The 20,871-nt window shown below is 45.8% G+C and overlaps 1 protein-coding gene across 3 annotated transcripts in view; it reads right to left on the bottom strand.

The window, feature by feature from the left end:
- Positions 1-20,871, bottom strand: part of LOC138259329 (transmembrane protein 87A-like) — a 425,924-nt gene that overhangs the window by 302,024 nt on the left and 103,029 nt on the right. For all 3 annotated transcript variants that reach the window (XM_069206965.1, XM_069206966.1, XM_069206967.1), the window contains one exon: positions 15,093-15,152. In XM_069206965.1, the coding sequence (XP_069063066.1) occupies positions 15,093-15,152 (60 nt within the window). The remainder of the gene's footprint in view (positions 1-15,092; positions 15,153-20,871) is intronic.

Here is a 20,871-nt window from a genome sequence, read left to right as displayed (position 1 = left end):
CTAATGTTTTAGCACCTAACTGGTTCAATTACCTTGCAGATGTTAATGAGAAAAATGCAGAGAGAGAAGTGTACACCCAGAATTCTGCCTTAGTGGGGATGGCTAAGTGGGTGCCCCAGAAATGTGAACAGCTGAGAGAAAAAGCCACTTACAGGTGGGCAGAGATGAGAGAGATGCACATTCCCCTAGTTTTGATAAAAACTGTGCAGCACGCACAAAAGCAATCTGTCATGCAAGCAGTCACAGAGCAGTTGGGGAGAGGAAAGTTACCAGAACAGAATTGGCAAATTGATCAGGTTTTAGGGAAAGTGATTGCTGCAAATTACCAAGGAAAAATCGAAATTATGCTGGTACCTAGAAAAGAATTTGATTCATTCATACAAATTGGAGACAGAATGGCCCAAATTGGCAAAAATGCAGTGAATGGAGGTTTGGTAAAGAAGGAGTCTGCCCCAGCCCTTCTGGCAGTGCAAGAAAAGGGAAGCTGTGGCGCAGCAGATAAAAACCTCAGTACTGATGTGTGGGCTGAAGCCCCAAGTGATCCTCCAGAACCTGCAGAAAATATAACAAAGGGCCCCAAAAACGTCCTGCTGATTATAAAACAGGGAAAGAAAGAGGAAGGGTGCAGTTTAAATGAAAAATGTTATTTGCAAGAAAAGTCATACTTGTTTCTTTTGCAGATCCTACCACGTTTCGCCACTGTCCCTGAGTGTGCTGTGTGGTCCCCCTTCCGGTGTGTGCGTGTGGGGTCGGGGAAGGGACCGAACCCCCAACCTGAACCTGGCTGAGTAAAGTGCCAGCACCATGGATCCATTTTGCGCAAACTGCGCCTTCAGTTCTGTGATTTTTTTTTTTTTTTTTCCCTCTCATATGGAACTCTGACTTTTGCTTACCTTCCAGCAAACCTTTCAAGTGGACCGTGCACCTTTACATGAGCAGAACTCATGCCACATCAAATTGCTAACACTGTTGAATTAGAGACTCATTCAGAGTATAAAAATTGCCCAGTCTTTTCTATGTAGATGTATCTGATGTGAAAGGTTGTGAGATCAATGTGTTAATTCACTTCTATTGCTTTACAGGGATTGCTTTGATCATTCAAATATAATGTTTTTTTTTTTTGTGCTGATGTTTTTGTTTTTGTTTGAAACAAGAGATATGTGAAACAAAAATTCATTGGTCAAAGGGCGGAATGTACTGCCATTTGATAAAGTTTGTTTTGACCAATGACTTTGTGTTTCACCACTGCGCTTATTAGTTGCTCAATGTTCACCAGTAGCACATGGTATGTTTTGTTCAGTTTAGCCGCCTATTGGCTTTGACATGGCATTAGCCATTACTTTCTGTATTCAGTTTAGCCGCCTATGGGCTTTGACATTGCATTAGTCTGTATTCTGCCTATTGGCTTTGACATGGCATTAGCCATTACTTTCTGTATTCAGTTGAGCCGCCTATGGGCTTTGACATTGCATTAGCCATTACATTCTGTATTCTGCCTATTGGCTTTGACATGCTGTATCCAGTCTAGCCGCCTATTGGCTTTGACATTGACATGCTATTAGATATTCTGCCTATTGGCTTGGACATGATGTATTCAATTTAGCTGCCTATTGACTTTGACATGCTATTAGATATTCTGCCTATTGGCTTTGACATGATATTATACATTGCATTTTGTATTCAGCTCAGCTGCCTATGGGCTTTGACATGATATAAGACATTGCATTTTGTATTCAGCTTAGATGCCTATTGGCTTTGACATGACACTAGACATTGCATTTGATATTTAGGTTAGCTGCCTATTGCCTTTAACATGACATTGCATTTGATATTTAGGTTAGCTGCCCATTGCCTTTAACGTGGAGTTAGACATTGCAGTTGAGAATCCAAGCTGTATTTTTCCAAGCTGTGTTTTTGCACCAGATGAACCAAGATGTTTTGCTCTCACAGTAGACTAGACCTGATAAGAGAGGGTACATGGGTGTTGTTTTTCTCTCTGCTTGAGCTTGGGAACAGGAGTAGTCTTGGAGACCTGGCCAGTCTCCAAAAGGCTTGCTCAGTTTCCCAGGTCTGAGAGGAGGGGGCACACCTTTGTAACAAATGTAACAGGCTGCAGAGAGTCAGATTCGAATCTGCCGGACCTCGTGCTGGAGCTTGGCGCCAGCTGCCAGCATCCCGTGTGGGTAGATGAAACTCTTTCTCGCGGCTGACAGGGGTCATCAGCTTGCAGACCTTAGAAAGATGTAGCTGTAAATAGTTCCTACACAGTGAAGTATTTGTTTTGCTTTGCATTCAATATCTTATAAATATAACCTGCTGTGTATATTGCAAACTGATATATTTTGTTTGATTAACGCGGACTGGAAAGCTACTAATTCGTCATTCATATAACAACAATAAAAGTCTTCTTTGACCTCAGAAGTGCATTTCTGTTGTGTTATGTTAGTGCTTAGAAACTAGATAAGAGGAAAGCACTACACCTACCTTTTACATTTATAGCACCCAGCCCATAGGGGTATCTAGGACCTAACTTAGGGGTGGCTTAAGTGTAGGTAAAGGGGAGTTTAAGCCTTGGCAGTTAGTTTGAAATGCCAAGGCAATGTGGCAGTAAACTGCGCATGCAGGCACTGCAGTGGCAGGCCAGAGACAGGTTTGAAAGGCTACTTCTGTGGGTGGCGCTGCAGTCGCGTCTAACGCGGGAAATAGCGTGAAGGGCAGTGGAGAACAGCAGGCCGCCAACGCTCCTGTGGGGGGGGTGATCATCAAGGGGACCCGGGCCCATCCTAGACCACTACTCAGCACAGCTGAAGGCAGGAAACTACTGGGCAGTCCGCATAGCACAGCGACCATTTCTCGAGACCAAGGGGTGTACTGAGAATAGCGGAGCCGAGGAGGGTAACTCGCACAAACTAGACAGGACTGCAGCCTGCAGAGACCTCAAAGCCCTCCTCTAGTAGACTAACGTGCGGCCCAGTCGGGAGTATACATATACGCTGGCGCCAAGTCACACAGAGCCATCACGCAGACCCCCTCAGGACCATTGAGGGGGAACCTGACCAGGGCCTCTACTGACACGCTCTCATCGGCTTCTGGCTGCAGGTGCCGGGTGTTGTACGGTGCCAGGACTCAGGCCCCATTTCAGGAAAGCCAACTAAAACATCTTTGGAATGGCACTGAGGCGTGGCCCGGAACCACCCTTGACACCTGGGCAAAACTAGCACCAACTTCCCCCCGACAACAGCTGGACCTCCATGGGGATCCAATACACCAACCTCAAAGGGATTAATCAACCACCCAGGCATTGCTATGACTTCTGGGCCCTGGCTCAGAGTGAAGGTGGTTGGGGCCACAGAACTAATCAGGATGAGAAAACTGAGGGTCTCGCCCCACCCTCCATCTGCCGGGGTACGCCCCAACAGCCTCCATTCTGCATAGCTGTGCTACTACCGGGCATACCTGGGTGGGAAAGTAGCGTAGACCGCATGATGAGCACTGGTCCAGTGGCCCCCCCACCACGGAAACTTCCAAAGTTAAGAAGGACAGCTCCCTTAAGAAAATGTTAACAAGATCTTCTGGAGAAACAGGAGGGGGGGGGCCTCTGCAAGAATCAGACACATCCATTGAGGCTGCAGATGGGGAGGGACCTGTGAACACAGCGTTCTTGGAGACACTGTTCTCCTCCCTTAGGGATGACCTGCAGGCAGCGAAGAGAGACCTATCCGTTGACGTACGAGAGGTCCCCCATAACTTGGAGGACCTATGTGACAGAGTCTCTGCAGTAGATGAATGTGATACCGGAAAGGACAAAGAAGTTGAATGGGTGCATCAGGAGGTGGTACGCTTGCATGACCAACACAACAAGCTTCAGGATCATACAGAAGACTTCGAGAATCGCTCTCAAAGGAACGATATATGTATTTTCAGAGTCCAGACGAAAGCGTAAGGTCAAGACATTGGAGGATTTGTGAAGGCCCTCTTCTGACACATTATGGATGCATCAGAGGACATGGAGCAAAAACTGAACCGGTTCAGGATCTTATTTCGACACTACAGCAAACTACACCAACTAAAGTCCCTGTGGGAAGCTTGCAGCACTTTGGGCATTGAGACCATGTCCACTAAAACAGAGAGAGGACCCACCCACTGACACAAATCGCAAGACAGCCAGGTGGCTCCGCACATAAAGCCATTCCAATAGCTCTCGCCCGGACCTCACAACCATGACCAAAGAAATACAATCAATGCTACGGGCTCTGTCAGACAGCGCAGAGGGGACTGAAGCACGCTGAGCCCATAACAAGCTATCACAGACTTAATCTGCTTATCCTGGGTGGGAGATAACCAGAATGCAGGGCTGGAGGGCCCAGTGATCTACCCAGTGACTCGCTTGGAGGATTGAGTCCACTGACTGGCGCTCCAGGCCCATGACCCACCTTGTCTGGGTCGATCACCATCAAAGATGGAGTTATTTTTATCATGTAAAGAGTTTCTAGTTTGTTCTATTCTTCTTGTTTTTGGAGTTATTCTCCTTTCCTCATGATCAAGTATGTGCCATCTAGAATGGGCTGATTATTTTGGTGTCCGCTTTGCACCATCGACCACTCCGAGTACATAAATTATTTTCGCTTTGCTTACCCACAGCCCAGACTACTCAAGGATACATGACCTTGGAGATCAAGGTACTAAGCCTTAATGTTAGGGGCCTCAATAACCCCATCAAGAGGAGATTGATTCTGTCCCTTCTCAAATGCTTGGGAGGCGACATCTGCCTGCTGCAAAAGACACACCTTCTCCCTAAGGACAAACAATGCATGCAATCAAGATAGTTTCCACAACAACTGTGGTCCACTAACACTACGAAAAAAAGTGGGTGTGGCTATTCCTTTCTCCTCCCATTTTCGGGGAGACATATTATCTAAGGAGACGGGAATATGGGGACAATTTCCTGCTTATTGGATAAGAGTGGGGACACTACAGTTCACAATAGCCACCATTTACACTCCCAATGAGCGCCAAGAACCATTTATCACAGGAGCCACTAATTCTCGGATACAGATCTCAGATGCAGCCATATTGACTGGGGGCAACTTAAATTTAGTTATGGACACTGACCTCGACCGATCGGCCCACAGATTTAGCCAAACAGGAGCCATCTCCCCTCAAGGCTGTAGCTGGTTGGCAGACTGTGGCCTGACTGACGTGTGGAGAACGTAAAACCCTACCTCCAAAGATTGCACTAATTACTCCATGGCACATAAAACGTATGGACAGATAAACTACTTTTTGGCTACCCCTGCTGTTATGACTCTGGTTCCAAGAGTCAGACATAGCGACGAGATCACTCTCGGACCATGACCCCCTGACGCTATCCATGCGCTACATCTATGCTAGTGAGACTACCCCACAGTGGCGCCTCTGGGCCTCTATACTTCAAACCCCCGCAACTGTTGCGGCTGTGCGTCAGACAATACTTGACTATTTACAGACTGATAACGGCCAGACCGCCTTGTCCCCCCTTTGGGAAGCCTTAAAGCTGGTCCAGAGACGTGAATACATTGCCATCTCAGCCTCTAAAAACCACCTCTGCAAAGAAAAACACCAGACCTTAGAACAGAAAGTTTCAGAACTCAAGACAATCCACAAACGTACGGGGTGCATCGCATCTCGAGAGAGCTTGAACGCACGTGCCTGCTTCTCAAACGCCTAGATCTCAATAGGACAGAGTATGTGCTACTTCGATTGAAACACAAGTTCTATCTAGGAGGGCAACAGATGTGGAAAGCTACTAGGATACCAATAGCAAAGCGGCAATCTGGGAACATCAGAGCTATTAAAAAGACCTCCTCATAAGTATACTCAGATTTGCATATAGCGGCATTCAGGGTCTCCAACAAAACTCTGTACGCTGAGGAACACAACAGAGATGAGGACCCCTAGCCCTAGCTTACGCCTTCCTTGGTAACGCAACTCGCGCCACATATAGCTGACAAACTTGACCAAACTATAAAAGCGGAGGAGGTGATCTCCGCCACTGCCTGCATTAAACCCATGAAGTCCTCAGGCCTCGAAGTTTTCTCCCCCTTGTTTTGTAAAACCTTCTGCCAGGAGTTGGCACCCATATTAGCAAGATTCTTCAATTCCTTCACCTCGCAGACACGCTTACCAAATCCATGCTGGAGGCATCCATAGCGGTAATACTCAAGACAGGCAAGGATCACGCTTTATGTGGGTCTTACCAAGCCATATCTCTTCTTAACATTGACGCCAAACTATTCACAGGGGTGCTGGCACATCACCTTAATCCAATTATGCCAGGACTCATCTCATCAGACCAGGCCAGTTTTATACCAGGGCACCAGTGTGGGGATAATACCAGGCACCATTACCTAATGGACAAGGTCTCGCGCTCCAAGGCGGAGGCTCTCCTCTTCTTAGTAGATGCTGAAAAAGCATTTGACCAAGTCCACTGGCCCTACCTGTTCAAGACACTAGAACACTACGGCTTCGGGGACAGATTCCTCTGCTGGATTAAATGTGTCTAAAGCTCTCCAAGGGCCAGAGTGCGAGTTAATGGAACATTCTACGCACCCTTTAACACTGAGTGGGTTTGAGACAGGGATGCCACCCCCACTCCTGTTTGTCCTCTACATGGAGCCCCTAGCTCAACATCTTCAAACCTATCTCGACATATCAGGCGTCGCGTTTGGGGGCGAACAACACTTTATTAGCCTATACGCCGATGGCATGACACTAGCCATGTCAGACCCCCCCTGACATCTCTCCTGGCCATAGGCCAAGAGCTGCAGACCTTTGGTAACTACTCAGGTTTCAAGGTCAACATGGGGAAATCTCTAATCTTGAACCTCCCTGCAGATGGAAGTGACCCTTACAGCACTATTTCCATTTGAATGGGCACACTCTCATATTCCTTACCTGGGAATTCGAATGATACAGACATTACAATGCACAGTTAGCCTAAACTACGACAACCTACTCAGGCAGGTCAAGATGGACATAACGAGGTGGGACAAGCCACGCCTTTCATTGTTTGGCCGGATTCATGCTGTGAAAATGACCACACTTCCAAGAATCTTGTATCTATTTCAAATTTCAAGCCCTACCACTAACATCACCCAGACACGCTCTTTAATCCCTACAGCTCACTATTAATCGATTTCTTGGGGGGGGAGGGGGAGACCGACCACACTTGCAGTGGAAACTCTTACACCGCTCCTCACAGGAACGAGGTCTTGCGGCCCAATCACTCTTGCAATACTTTCAGGAATCACAATTGTGATTTCTGGTTGAATGGAGTAGACCACTCATCAAAAAGCACTGGTTCTTCATGGACCAGCAGTCGCTGGCTCTATATGGAAAATGTCACTTACCCAGTGTACATCTGTTCGTGGCATGAGACGCTGCAGATTCACATGCTGTGCACATCCCGCCATCTAGTGTTGGGCTCGGAGTGTTACAAGTTGTTTTTCTTCAAAGAAGTCTTTTCGAGTCACGAGATCGAGGGACTCCTCCCCTTTCGGCTCCATTTCGCATGGGCGTCGACTCCATCTTAGATTGTTTTCCCCGCAGAGGGTGAGGTAGGAGTTGTGTATATAGTAACAGTGCCCATGCAATGGAGTAAGTATGTATGTACATAATGTGGTTAAAAGTGATATATTTACAAATTTTCAAATGTACAAGTCTAATTTTTCTCAACTTAAAACGGCTACAGGCTCCCGGGGAGGTGCGAGGGCGCATGTGAATCTGCAGCGTCTCATGCCACGAACAGATGTACACTGGGTAAGTGACATTTTCCGTTCGATGGCATGTGTAGCTGCAGATACACATGCTGTGCATAGACTAGTAAGCAGTTATCTCCCCAAAAGCGGTGGTTCAGCCTGTAGGAGTTGAAGTTGTTTGAAATAATGTCCGTAATACTGCTTGTCCTACTGTGGCTTGTTGTGTTATTAACAAATCCACGCAGTAATGCTTAGTAAATGTATGAGGCGTAGACCATGTGGCTGCCTTACAGATTTCAGTCATTGGTATGTTTCCTAGAAAGGCCATGGTAGCACCTTTCTTTCTAGTGGAGTGTGCCTTTGGTGTAATAGGCAGTTCTCTTTTTGCTTTTATATAACAGGTTTGAATACATTTAACTATGCATCTGGCGATGCCTTGTTTGGATATTGGATTCCCTGTATGAGGCTTTTGGAAAGCAACAAACAATTGTTTTGTTTTGCGAATTTGTTTTGCTCTATCAATGCAGTACATTAGTGCCCTTTTGATGTCTAATGTATGTAATGCCCTCTCAGCTACAGAATCTGGTTCTGGAAAGAACACTGGGAGTTCCACTGTTTGATTTAAGTGGAACGGTGATATGACTTTAGGTAAGAACTTAGGATTTGTGCGTAGAACTACTTTATGTTTGTGTATTTGTATAAAAGGTTCTTGTATGGTAAAGTCTTGTATTTCACTTACTCTCCTGAGAGATGTGATAGCTATTAGAAAGGCTACTTTCCATGTTAAGTACTGTATCTCACATGAGTGCATGGGTTCAAATGGTGGACCCATGAGTCGTGTTAATACGATGTTGAGGTTCCACGAAGGAACTGGTGGTGTTCTTGGTGGGATAATCCTTTTCAGACCCTCCATAAATGCTTTTATGACTGGGATTCTGAATAATGAAGTTGAGTGCGTAATTTGCAGATAAGCTGAAATTGCAGTCAGATGTATTTTAATGGATGAAAAAGCTAACTTGGACTTTTGTAAGTGTAGTAGGAAGCTTATGATGTTTTTAGCAGATGCATGTAATGGTTGAATTTGATTATTATGGCAGTAATAAACAAATCTTTTCCACTTATTTGCGTAACAATGTCTTGTGGTTGGTTTCCGAGCTTGTTTTATGACCTCCATGCATTCTTGTGTAAGGTCTAGGTGTCCGAATTCTAAGATGTCAGGAGCCAAATTGCTAGATTGAGCGATGCTGGATTCGGGTGTCTGATCTGTTGTTTGTGTTGAGTTAACAGATCTGGTCTGTTTGGCAGTTTGATATGAGGCACTACTGAGAGGTCTAGTAGTGTTGTGTACCAAGGTTGTCGTGCCCAAGTTGGTGCTATCAGTATGAGTTTGAGTTTGTTTTGACTCAATTTGTTTACTAGATACGGAAGGAGTGGGAGAGGGGGAAAAGCGTATGCAAATATCCCTGACCAACTCATCCATAACGCATTGCCTTGAGAGTGAGCCTGTGGGTACTTGGATGCGAAGTTTTGGCATTTTGCGTTTTCTTTTGTTGCAAATAGGTCTATTTGCGGTGTTCCCCATCTTTGGAAGTACGTTTTTAGTATTTGGGGATGAATTTCCCATTCGTGGATCTGTTGGTGATCCCGAGAGAGATTGTCGGCTAACTGATTTTGAATTCCTGGTATGAACTGCGCTATTAGGCGAGTGTGGTTGTGAATCGCCCAATGCCATATCTTTTGAGCTAAGAGACACAATTGTGTCGATTGTGTCCCTCCCTGTTTGTTCAGATAATACATTGTTGTCATGTTGTCTGTTTTGACAAGAATGTGTTTGTGGGTTATTATAGGTTGAAATGTTTTCAACGCTAGAAATACTGCTAGTAGTTCTAAGTGATTTATATGAAGCTGTCTCTGCGGAGTGTCCCATTGTCCTTGGATGCTGTGTTGGTTGAGGTGTGCTCCCCACCCTACCATGGAAGCATCGGTTGTGATTACGTATTGAGGCACTGGGTCTTGGAAAGGCCGCCCTTTGTTTTAATTTATAGTATTCGACCATTGAAGCGAGGTGTTTGTTTGGCGGTCTATCAACACTAGATCTTGAAGTTGACCCTGTGCTTGTGACCATTGTGATGTTAGGCACGGTTGTAAGGGCCGCATGTGTAATCTTGCGTTTGGGACAATGGCTATGCATGAGGACATCATGCCTAGTAGTTTCTTTACTAATTTTACCTGGAACCTTTGGTTTGAGTGCATGGCCTGCATTACGCTTCGGAATGCATGTACCCTTTGTGGACTTGGAGTGGCAATCCCTTTTTTTGTGTTGATTGTTGCTCCTAAGTACTGTTGTATTTGACACGGCTGTAGGTGTGATTTGTTGTAGTTGAGTGAGAACCCTAACTTGTGAAGGGTTTCTATTACATACTTTGTGTGTTGTGAACACAGTTCTTGCGTATTGGTTTTGATTAACCAATCGTCTAGGTACGGGAACACATGTATTTACTGCCTTCTTATATGGGCTGCCACTATGGCAAGGCATTTTGTAAAAACTCTTGGCGCTGTTGTTATTCCGAATGGCAACACTTTGAACTGGTAATGTACTCCTTGGATTACAAACCTTAAGTACTTTCTGTGGGAAGGATGTATGGGTATATGGAAATACGCATCCTTGAGGTCTAGTGTTGTCATGTAGTCTTGTTGTTTGAGCAATGGGATCACGTCTTGCAGTGTCACCATGTGAAAGTGATCTGATTTGATGTAAATGTTTAATGTTCTGAGATCTAGTATGTCTTTTTTGGGTATGAGAAAGTACAGGGAGTAAACCCCTGTTCCTTTCTGATGAATTGGTACTAGTTCTATTGCATCTTTTTGCAACAACGCTTGGACCTCCAGTTGTGATAGATCCATGTGTTGTTTGGACATGTTGTGTGTTTTCGGTGGGACATTTGGAGGCAATTGTAGGAATTCTATGCAATAACCATGTTGGATAATGGCTAGGACCAACGTGTCTGTTATTTCCTCCCAGTTTCTGTAAAAATTGGTTAGTCTCCCCCCCAATGGTGTTATGTGTTGGGGATTTGTGACGCTGAAGTCACTGTTTATTTTGCGGTGTTTTAGGACTTTGGAACTTCCCTCTACTTTTAGGGAACTGTCCCCCTCTGTATTGTCCCCGAAAACTTCCCCTGTGATACGGACTCTGGTATGTGGGCCTTGTTTGTGAGGTTGAGGGTTCTGTGCTCTGTCCTCGAAACCCCCCTCTAAACTGTGTTTTACGAAATGTGCCTCTGCTCTGTGGGGAGTAGAGTGCGCCCATGGCTTTGGCCGTATCTGTGTCCTTTTTAAGTTTCTCGATAGCAGTGTCCACCTACGGCCCAAACAACTGCTGTCCGTTAAAAGGCATATTCAGCACCGCTTGTTGAATTTCCGGCTTGAATCCTGAGGTGCGTAGCCATGCGTTTCTCCGTATGGTGACCGCTGTATTTACAGTCCTTGCAACTGTGTCTGCTGCATCCATTGCCGACCGTATCTGGTTGTTAGAGATACTTTGGCCTTCTTCCACCACCTGTTGTGCCCTCTTTTGGAACTCTTTGGGTAGATGTTCTATGAAATGTTCATTTTGTCCCAATGAGCCCTATCATATCTAGCTAGCAAGGCCTGTGAATTTGCAATGCGCCATTGGTTGGCTGCTTGTGCCGCGACCCTTTTCCCCACTGTGTCGAACTTGCGACTTTCCTTGTCGGGTGGTGGTGCATCTCCCGAGGTGTGTGAGTTCGCCCTTTTGCGAGCTGCCCCTACTATCATGGAGTCCGGTGTCAATTGCTGCGTGGTGTACACAGGGTCTGTTGGTGGAGGTTTGTACTTTTTCTCCACCCTTGGAGTCATGGCCCTGCCTTTCACAGGCTCTGAAAAACACTTGCTTTGAGTGTTTCAGCATTCCCGGTAACATAGGGAGACTCTGGTACTGGCTATGTGTGGACTACAGAGTATTAAACAAAAAGTCATCTTCAATTGGTTCTGCATGCAGGGTGACATTGTGAAACGCGGCTGCTCTTGACACCACCTGTATGTAGGCAGTCCTGTCCTCAGGTGGTGACGGTCTCCCTGGATAACAGTCGGGACTGTTATCTGATACTGGCGCATCATAGAGATCCCATGCATCAGGATCATCTTGACTCATTCCTGTATGAGTTGGAGACTGCATCATTGGTGGAGTGGCTACCGGTGATGGTTGTGGTGAGCGTTGTGGTGGCGGAGTTATTTGTTTTGCCACCTTTGCTTGTGGTTGCTTGTCTTTCTCTTGGAAGGCAAGTTTCCTTTTAATTCGGATTGGAGGGAGAGTACTAATTTTTCCTGTGTCCTGAATGTGGGGGTGTCTTTGAGTGTGATCTGGCTCCCCTGCCTCTAGCTCCTGTCCGAATCTGTGTCCTAGCATCTGTGTGGACAGGCCCTGTTCCTCGGTGTAGGAACTTTGTTTCGGCTCCGAGGCCGGATGTTTCGGTATCGAAACCTTTTCGACCATCTTTTTCGGCTCCGAAGACACTTTTTTGCCTTTCGGTGTTCCGATATCTCTGTGCCGACTCGTTTCGGTGCCGCTCTCTCGATGTCGAGATTGCTGTGACCCGGTGTCTCGGGTCAAGTCTGTTCTGTGCCGGTATGACTTTGACACAAGTGTGCCCTTTTTCGGTGCCGATGGCCGGTCACCTAATTTTCGGGTTAAGCCATGGCCTGTTGGCGGTGGCGTCCCCTGGGCTTTAGTGATTTTTCCGTGAGTCTTGGGCAGGGGCGTCTTACTCACGGTTCTCGGCGTCTGTTCGGAATCGACCTCATCCGAGTCCGAATCCGCGATGGAGAAGGTTTCTTCTTCCTCCAAGTGATGGTGTCCTGCCGGCGCCGACGCCATTTGAAGTCTTCTTGCTCTCCGGTCTCTTAGCGTTTTCCTCGACCGAAACGCTCGACAGGCCTCACAGGTATCCTCTTTGTGTTCGGGAGACAAACACAAATTACAGACCAGATGCTGATCTGTGTAAGGATACTTGTTGTGACATTCGGGGCAGAAGCGGAATGGGGTCCGTTCCATTAGCGTGAAAGACGCACAAGGTCGGGCCGACCAGGCCCCGCCGGGGAATCGAAAACCCCAAAGGGCCACCGGAGCTCTTCAAAATTCGGTGTTGATCTGTTTTAACTAACCAGATACTGAACGCAAACAATACCGTCGAATTTTCCGAGATTTAACTAACTTTCTGAACCGACACACGGAGCGAAGAGGAAGACGTCCGAACCCGATGGCGGAAAGAAAACAATCTAAGATGGAGTCGACGCCCATGCGCAATGGAGCCGAAAGGGGAGGAGTCCCTCGATCTCGTGACTCGAAAAGACTTCTTCGAAGAAAAACAACTTGTAACACTCCGAGCCCAACACTAGATGGCAGGATAATGCACAGCATGTGTATCTGCAGCTACACATGCCATTATATATATATATATATATATATATATATATATATATATATATATATATATATATATATATACACCATAGCTCCCTAAAAAGCCTGGAGAATGTATGGGACACAGTGGCAACAAGAAGGGGATTGATAGATGTCCCTTCCCCAATCCTACACACCCCAGAATTCACTCCCAGGTTGCAACCTAAGCACTTCCGAGGATGGCAGGAAAGGGCCTGTAAATGAATCTGAGCCCGTTTGACCCACAAGGAATCATCCCCTTCGAGCAGCTTAAGAACGATTATGGCCTAATGGAGGCTGACTGAGTTCAATACTTACAGGTGGGACATTGGGTGCTTCACCTCTCCATACGGCCCCACGCGGAACGACCTTGGACACCATTCGAGCGCTGGTTAATCCTCAAGCATAATGACAAGCGCTTAGTAACAGAACTTTATTTTATTCTATCCTAGGCAAAGAGGAGACCAAGGCCCGCCACCTGGGGAGTGACCACGGGAGGACAAACTAGGCAGGGCCTTGTCCGACGCCAAATGGGAGGACATAAATTACAGGGCTAAGCATACGGCACATAATATCCCTAGTGCGGAGATAGCATATAAAATAGTGTCCTACTAGTACCTGACCCCAGCAAGGCTGTGCACTTGGCTTCAAGGTCACTCTAAGGAGTGTTGGAGGGGTTGCAGGGCGACGGTCATGCTAATACACCTGCTATGGCACTGCCCCAAGTTAGCATGATTCTAGGGACAGGTCACAGATGATGTAAACAGAGCCTTCAAGACCTCAATTCCCCTTTTCCCAGCTTACACTTTACTTGGTCTCCCTAACCCTCCGACATTTGCTCTATATTCTAGCAGGGGGCAACACATGGCACTTGCACTGGAGGCGGCACACCAAGTTATCCTGGCCCTCTGGGGCACTGATAAAATCCCACAATACACATCTGGCGGCACAAAGTTTGGTTCATCCTGGAAATGGAGAGGATTTCACTTACCCTGGACCAAAGATTGGACAATTACGCTACAGAATGGGCTCCCTTCATACGCATTCTGTCTACAGAATTCAACAAGCTTACATGCCCTACCTATTTGAAATCACTAAGGTTACTGCCCCCTCCCAACAAGTGATTTCCCCGACATAGCAAAGGACACCCTTGACACCTCTACATGACTGACACTCCACTCTCTGCCACCAATGACTCCAGCCTAATAAACTTCACCCACTTAGAGGTAGGAAGGGAGACATGAGAGGGATGGGAAAGGGGTTGTTTTTTCTTGTTTATATAAACTGGCCGTGAACACAATCGATAACGCACGCCTTCGGGCGCCGAGAGCCCAACTATTTCTATATTTTGCGTATTTGCTATAAACTGCTGCTGGCCCCCTTGGGTTGTTGGCAAAGGGCTGTATATTGCTTTCACTTTTGCAACTTTAATAAATAGAATTGATCCATAAATTAGCTATCCCAGGGTAGGCACAAGATAGAAAAATGATTAAACAACCACTTTTAATATTCAGCCAAAGTCCAACTCAATGGTTAAGTCAGATGTTTAATTAGAAAGCTCTTGGATGCTGAAGCCCAGTCAGTGAATTGCCCCTGATGAGTTGTGAAAACTGCTCTGAGAGCAGAGACAAAGGCTTGGGTGTAAGGCAGTGTTTTTTTCTGCTGGCAGGAAGACAAGTTTGGGGAGGCCCACTTTACTTTAAACGGGTGTTTCCCTGTCACAAGCAAATGTTATGAGACACCTGGAAAGTCCCTAGCTTTTGTCCCCAGTAAAGCCCCAAAGGCAAGCGACTCAAACCAGTTATTCTAAATCTATAGCTCACATTCTACTTTGTACTCACACAGCACATCATCTTCAGCTAGGTGGCTACAGGCTGTATATATTGTGATTTTACCTTCTGCTCTGCTTGCAGGGGTTTCAACTCATTCGGGCGATTTAACGTTTTCAAACTTGCCTGTTAAACAAAATTAAGATGATCACTTTCTAACAGATATAGTACAATGACAGAAACGTAATTAACCATACATCAATGGGAATTTTACAATTATACATGCTCATCACAGCCCAATACTCTGCACAGTTTGTTTTAGTTTGTTTCCCCTTCCTTCTTTATTTTATAATGGTTTACATTTATTTTATACTGGTTTAAGGGTGCATAGGTTATTATGTCCATTGCAACTCAAATACGGTAAGAATGTGGTGCACTACAGAAAATAAGCATTTAATTGACACATGAAACCATGTATGCATCTCATGCTTATCACTGGAGTGCAAATACAATTTCAATAAAACTACTAGATATTATAAAACAAAACATTCTTAATCTCTTCTTTAAATATAATGAAAGTCTAATGTGTTCCTTACACTCTGCATTATATTTTACTGCATAACCTTTAATTACTGAATGATGGACATTTAAGACAGTTACTTACCAGCAATTATGGTTTTGCAGCTTGAAACGCTTCTAGACTCTCATGCTTTGTACAATTCTGCCATCTAGTGGTTGGGTTCGGAAGTGTCGTGTAAAATGTTCTTAGCTACTTAATAGGGATTGGCATAGGTAGATGTAGCTCTCTTACGACGTCAACCATAATCCCACAATGCTTTTGTGCATGCCTACCATGAGAGACCTTTTTAGGGTCGAGCGGGCAAAGCGCTCTGTTCCTGTTGTAATCTCTCTATGGGCTTGTAACCACACCCATGTCACGCCCATCAGTTTGGTTGGTTCGTGGGCTTGCCTTTTAAAATTTGCTTGATTTCATTAGTGAAAGGCACGCATAGGTCATGCCGTTTCCGGTGTCTAGCCCTCCTCAAGCGTACCGGCCAACTACTGAAAACCTAAGAGGCGCCATGTTTCCCGTATGGTTTCTGGACTACTTTTTCTTTTTATTTCGAAGGCAGCGAGATCACACTGGGCAGTAAGTGAGCGCTTTGCATGACATCAACCCTATTACATGTTCAAGTCTTGTTTGGGGACCAAAAAATCAAACAGAATACACACTGGTGTTTCTTTCTTTGTGCAGAACCTGTTCTATGGCATTCTTCAACAGCAGTTCTCCCTCTGCCTCTAGGATATTTAATTGGCTTTGTCTTTACTCTTGGTGTTTTGGTTGGTGGATTTTTCACATTATTCATGTTTGACAATATATACAATCCAATTATCTGTGGTGATGGAATTCCAGGCATCTAAGAACTCTTTTATCCTTCCCCCTGCTGGTGTTGTGTTCAGAGTTGGGGGCTAGAAGTGAGTTATTTAGAGAAGCTGGAGGCAGATCTTCTACAGTTCCGGCCCCAAGGTTTTCCTCTGCCTCAAAAAAAAGTGTTTGTGCTGTAGCTGCTGCTTCCAATGTGTGGATGCTGAGAACTGGTTACACCCCCAGTTTGCCTTTGGAGCTATGCACTCGAAAAAGGTCTCTTTTATATTCGGTCTAGTGGAAGTTCTCTTTTAAAGGATGGTTTCTAGGCCTGCAATGGCCCCGTGGCCTTTGCGGTTTGATTTGCCTTCTTCCTTGTTTCCAGGGAGATCTCTATGGCTGGGCTGAAGAGGTGCCTTCTGTTAGTGGTACATCAATTATGTTGGATTGCACTTCTGGTTTAAAACCAGGGAAACAATCATGCATGCCTTCTTGGGACAATGGCTTTAGGCAATTGTCTGCTAGCTGCATCTAATGCAGACTCAAGATCAGAACTGGCAATGTTCTCCCAAGTTCTTCACTCTATTTTGATATTTTTCTTAGAGATGTAACATAAGGGCCTCTGTGTCCTCCCAGTGCGTGTCTATTCAGCAGGGCATAATAACTGCCTATTTGCCCAGTGTGGCAGCTGCTCTTTGAATTTTCCTAATATCTATTTAACCCAGCACCAAACATTTTAGAACCACAGCCTAATTTTTAGAACAGTAAATGTTTGTGACCCACAAATGTGTAACAGGCATGAAGAAGGGCTTTTTTGTTGAATTAGAAGACATGCTTTCACAATTCTGTGAATTACCAAAATAACATACTATTTACAATAAGAAGCAATTGTTTGCAAATGTCAAGACCATGACCACACCCTTCAATATGTCTTTCTTGGACTGTGGCCAAGATTTGATCTGCCCATAAAAGCAGCAAAATGATGAACTACACTAGAGCTGGAACACTTTTCAGAGTGTGTGCCAGTCTATGGAATCTGTTGACTGAAATCACAAGGCTACTTTTGCAGTAGAGTATGGGGTAGGTCCATGTAACCATTTTTAGGTTGTCCCCTACCAGACAGCACAGCTGTCTGGTTTACTAAAGACATCTTTGGAACATTCAGAAAACTAACCTAGGTATGCATTCTGCCTGTTGCTTATCACTGGCTTTGTGGTCTGCAACTCACATTTTTTGGCTTTCTATTTGTGGCTTCATTTTCTTTAGGCTGTCCAGCTTGAATTAATCTCTCCTGTTGCCCAAACCTTGTTTACTGTTTTCTTCCATGGACTCGCTTTCTGTAAACAGGACTTAAAATTACCTTGTCACATTTGCTGTGCATTCAAAGAGAGAGGTCAAAAGTCAGGCTCTCTCTTCCAGGGAGATTGGTATTTTTTTTTTCTCGGACTTCAAAGTGAGAGAATTTATGTGACAATCCTGCTGAGAACGCATGTATGACAAGAAGGAATGTTCTTTTTTTCTAGCACACAACCAAAAAATGAACTGTATTGATGTTTCAGAATACATCTGAACTAGAACAAATGAATCTTTTTTTGTTGGCAATTGTGAAGTATAGTGGAAGCAAATATTTGAATGCGATCAAAACATCAATACTCTAGGTAATGACATTTTCATGCATTAACATTTGTGTGCAGCAAAACCGTATTTTGGTGCAAATGTAATTGTCATTTCAATTGAAATGTGTTTCTGTAAAGGCAGAGTCCTACCACACCATGCATCCACACTACGCCACTCCACTCTAAAACCTTCCACTCTTTGCCAGGCCACTTCACTCTACGCCCCTCCACGACACGCCGTACGACTCCATGCCACTCCAATCTAAGCAACTCACTCGATGACACAACCTGCCACTCCAATGTGTGCCCCTCCACTCTACTTACTCCACTACACTCTATCCCACTCCAATCTATCTGACTACGCCCTTATCTATCCCCCTCCACTCCAATCAACCCCACCCCACTCCAATCTACCCTGCTCCAATCTGCCTTATTCTACCTAATCTACCCCACTACACATAATCTGCTCCACTCCAGTCTACCCAACTCAACCCACCCCAACTGACCTCACTGTACCCATCCCAGTTGTCCCCACTCCAACCCATTCTACCCCAAACCAACTCCATTCTATCCCACTCCAACCCTGTTCTATCCCACTCCAACCCTGTTCTATCCCACTCCACTACGATCCAATCTACTCCACTCCAATCCAAATCAATTCAATCTACTCATCCACTATAATCTACCCAGCTCCATTCAAGCTACTCAACTCCAGTCAAATCTACCCCATTCAACTCAATCTAACCCAATCGACCCCCCGACCCTTCTACTAAACTCCACTCAAATCTACCCCACTCTGCTCCTATCTACCCCAGTCTACCACATTCCACTCCAAATCTACCCTAATCCAAATGTACCCAGTCACTTAACAATTTACCCCCCACTGCAATCTATCCAACTCCTCTCTACTCTATTCTACCCCAATCCACTTCAATGTACCCCCACTACAATGGACCACAATCCACCCCACTTCACTCTACCACACTCCACCTTACCCAAATCCACCTCACTCACTTCCCTCCAATCTGCCACACTCCACTTCAATCTGCCACACTGGAGTCTAACCCACACACCCCAATCCACCCCACTCCAAATCGACCCCACCCCAGTCCAATCTACCCTACTCCACTCTAACCCTCCCCAATCTACCCCTCTCTACCCAACTTCAATCTACCCCACTCCATTCCGATCATCCCTTTTCAATCAACCCCACTCCTCCCCACTCCACTCCTCCCCATTATATCTCACTCCACTCCAACCCTGACTCCACTCTATCCAACTCCACTACAATCTACCCCACTCCAAACTACCCACTCCAATCCACTCAATCTACCCAACTCCACTCTACCCCAAGCTACCACACTCCATTTGACTCCAGCCAATCTACCCCACACCTCACTACCACATGCCACTCAAATCTACCCCACTCCTGTCCAATCTGAACCTACTTCACTCAAATCCACCCCACTTCAACCCAAACTAACCTACTCCAATCTACCCCACCCAATCTACCCCAAACCACCCTATCCAACTCCACTCCAATCTACCCCACCCAATCTACCCCAAACCACCCTATCCAACTCCACTCCTACCTACCCCACCCCATCTACCCCACATGACTCTATTCAACTCCACCCCAACTTACTCCACACCCCAGGCTACCCCACTCCACTTAAATCTACTGCTATCTCACTCCAATCTATCCCAGTCAACTCCAATCTACGCTAATCAACTCCATTCTAACCCAGTCTACTCCAAACTAACCCAGTCTAGTTCAATCTACCCCACTGCGCTCCAACCTTCCCCAATCTACCCCACTCCAGTCAAATCTACCCCAATATATCACACTCCAATTCAATCTACCGGACTCCGACCTACCATAGTAATCTACACAATTCCACCACTCCCAATCTACCCTATTACACTCTGCCCCAATAACGTTTAGCCATGCTGAACAGCAGCCACACTGGTGTAGAACATGGCTAAAACATATCTGCATAGACAAGACCTATCTGCTTTGTCAATGCTTGTTTTTGTTAAAACAATATATATATATATATATATACATACACATACATATATATTGAAAATGTCACTTACCCAGTGTACATCTGTTTGTGTGGCGATTCACATGCTGTGCATATCCTGCCATCTAGTGCTGGGCTCGGCGTGTTAAAAGTTGTTTTTCTTTGAAAAAGTTTTTTTTCGAGTCACGGGATCGAGTGACTCCCCCTCTCGGTGATAGTGCGCATGGGCATCGACTCCTTTGTTAGACTGTTTTCCCGCAGAAGGGTATAGGAAGGAGTGATAGAGTGAAAGAATGTGTATGTACATCTACATGTAATAAGTAAATAATGGGGGTCATTACGACCTCAGTGGTATTTTCGCAAGACAGCCGAGGTACCGTCGTACTGAAGACCGCCAGTGGTGGCGGTCTTCTGCGCCGCATATTATGACCGCTGGCAGCCTGCCGTCCTTTTTCGTACGGAAAGCCACCAGCAGCCATACTGGCGGACGGCGGGAAAGTGGAGGTTGCTCAACTTCCACCGCCACGTCAACAGAACACCGGCCACTGAATCACGTCCCATGATTCGGTGTGGCGGTGTTCTGGTGGCGGAGCTGCCCCCATGGATCCCGTCCCCTTCCGGAGGATCAACGGACAAGGTAAGTTGATCGTCCGTTAGGGAAGTGGGTGGGGGGTGTGTGTGTGAGAGTGTAGAGGGGGTGAGTGACTGAGTGTATGCGTGCGGGGGGGGTGTTGTGTGTATGGGAAATGTGTGCAGGTCGGACAGTGTGCATGTCTGTTTGTATGTGTGCGGGTATGTGTTGTTGGGGTGTAGGTGTGCGTGTAGGGGTGTGTATATGTGCATGTTGGGGGTGTGTGCGTGTACGGGTGTGTATATGTGCATGGTCGGGGTGGGGA

Source organism: Pleurodeles waltl, chromosome 9 (assembly GCF_031143425.1).
Source record: "Pleurodeles waltl isolate 20211129_DDA chromosome 9, aPleWal1.hap1.20221129, whole genome shotgun sequence".
Lineage (NCBI taxonomy): Eukaryota > Metazoa > Chordata > Amphibia > Caudata > Salamandridae > Pleurodeles > Pleurodeles waltl.
Note: the sequence above shows the minus strand (reverse complement) of the source record. Positions and strands in the feature narration are given on the sequence as shown.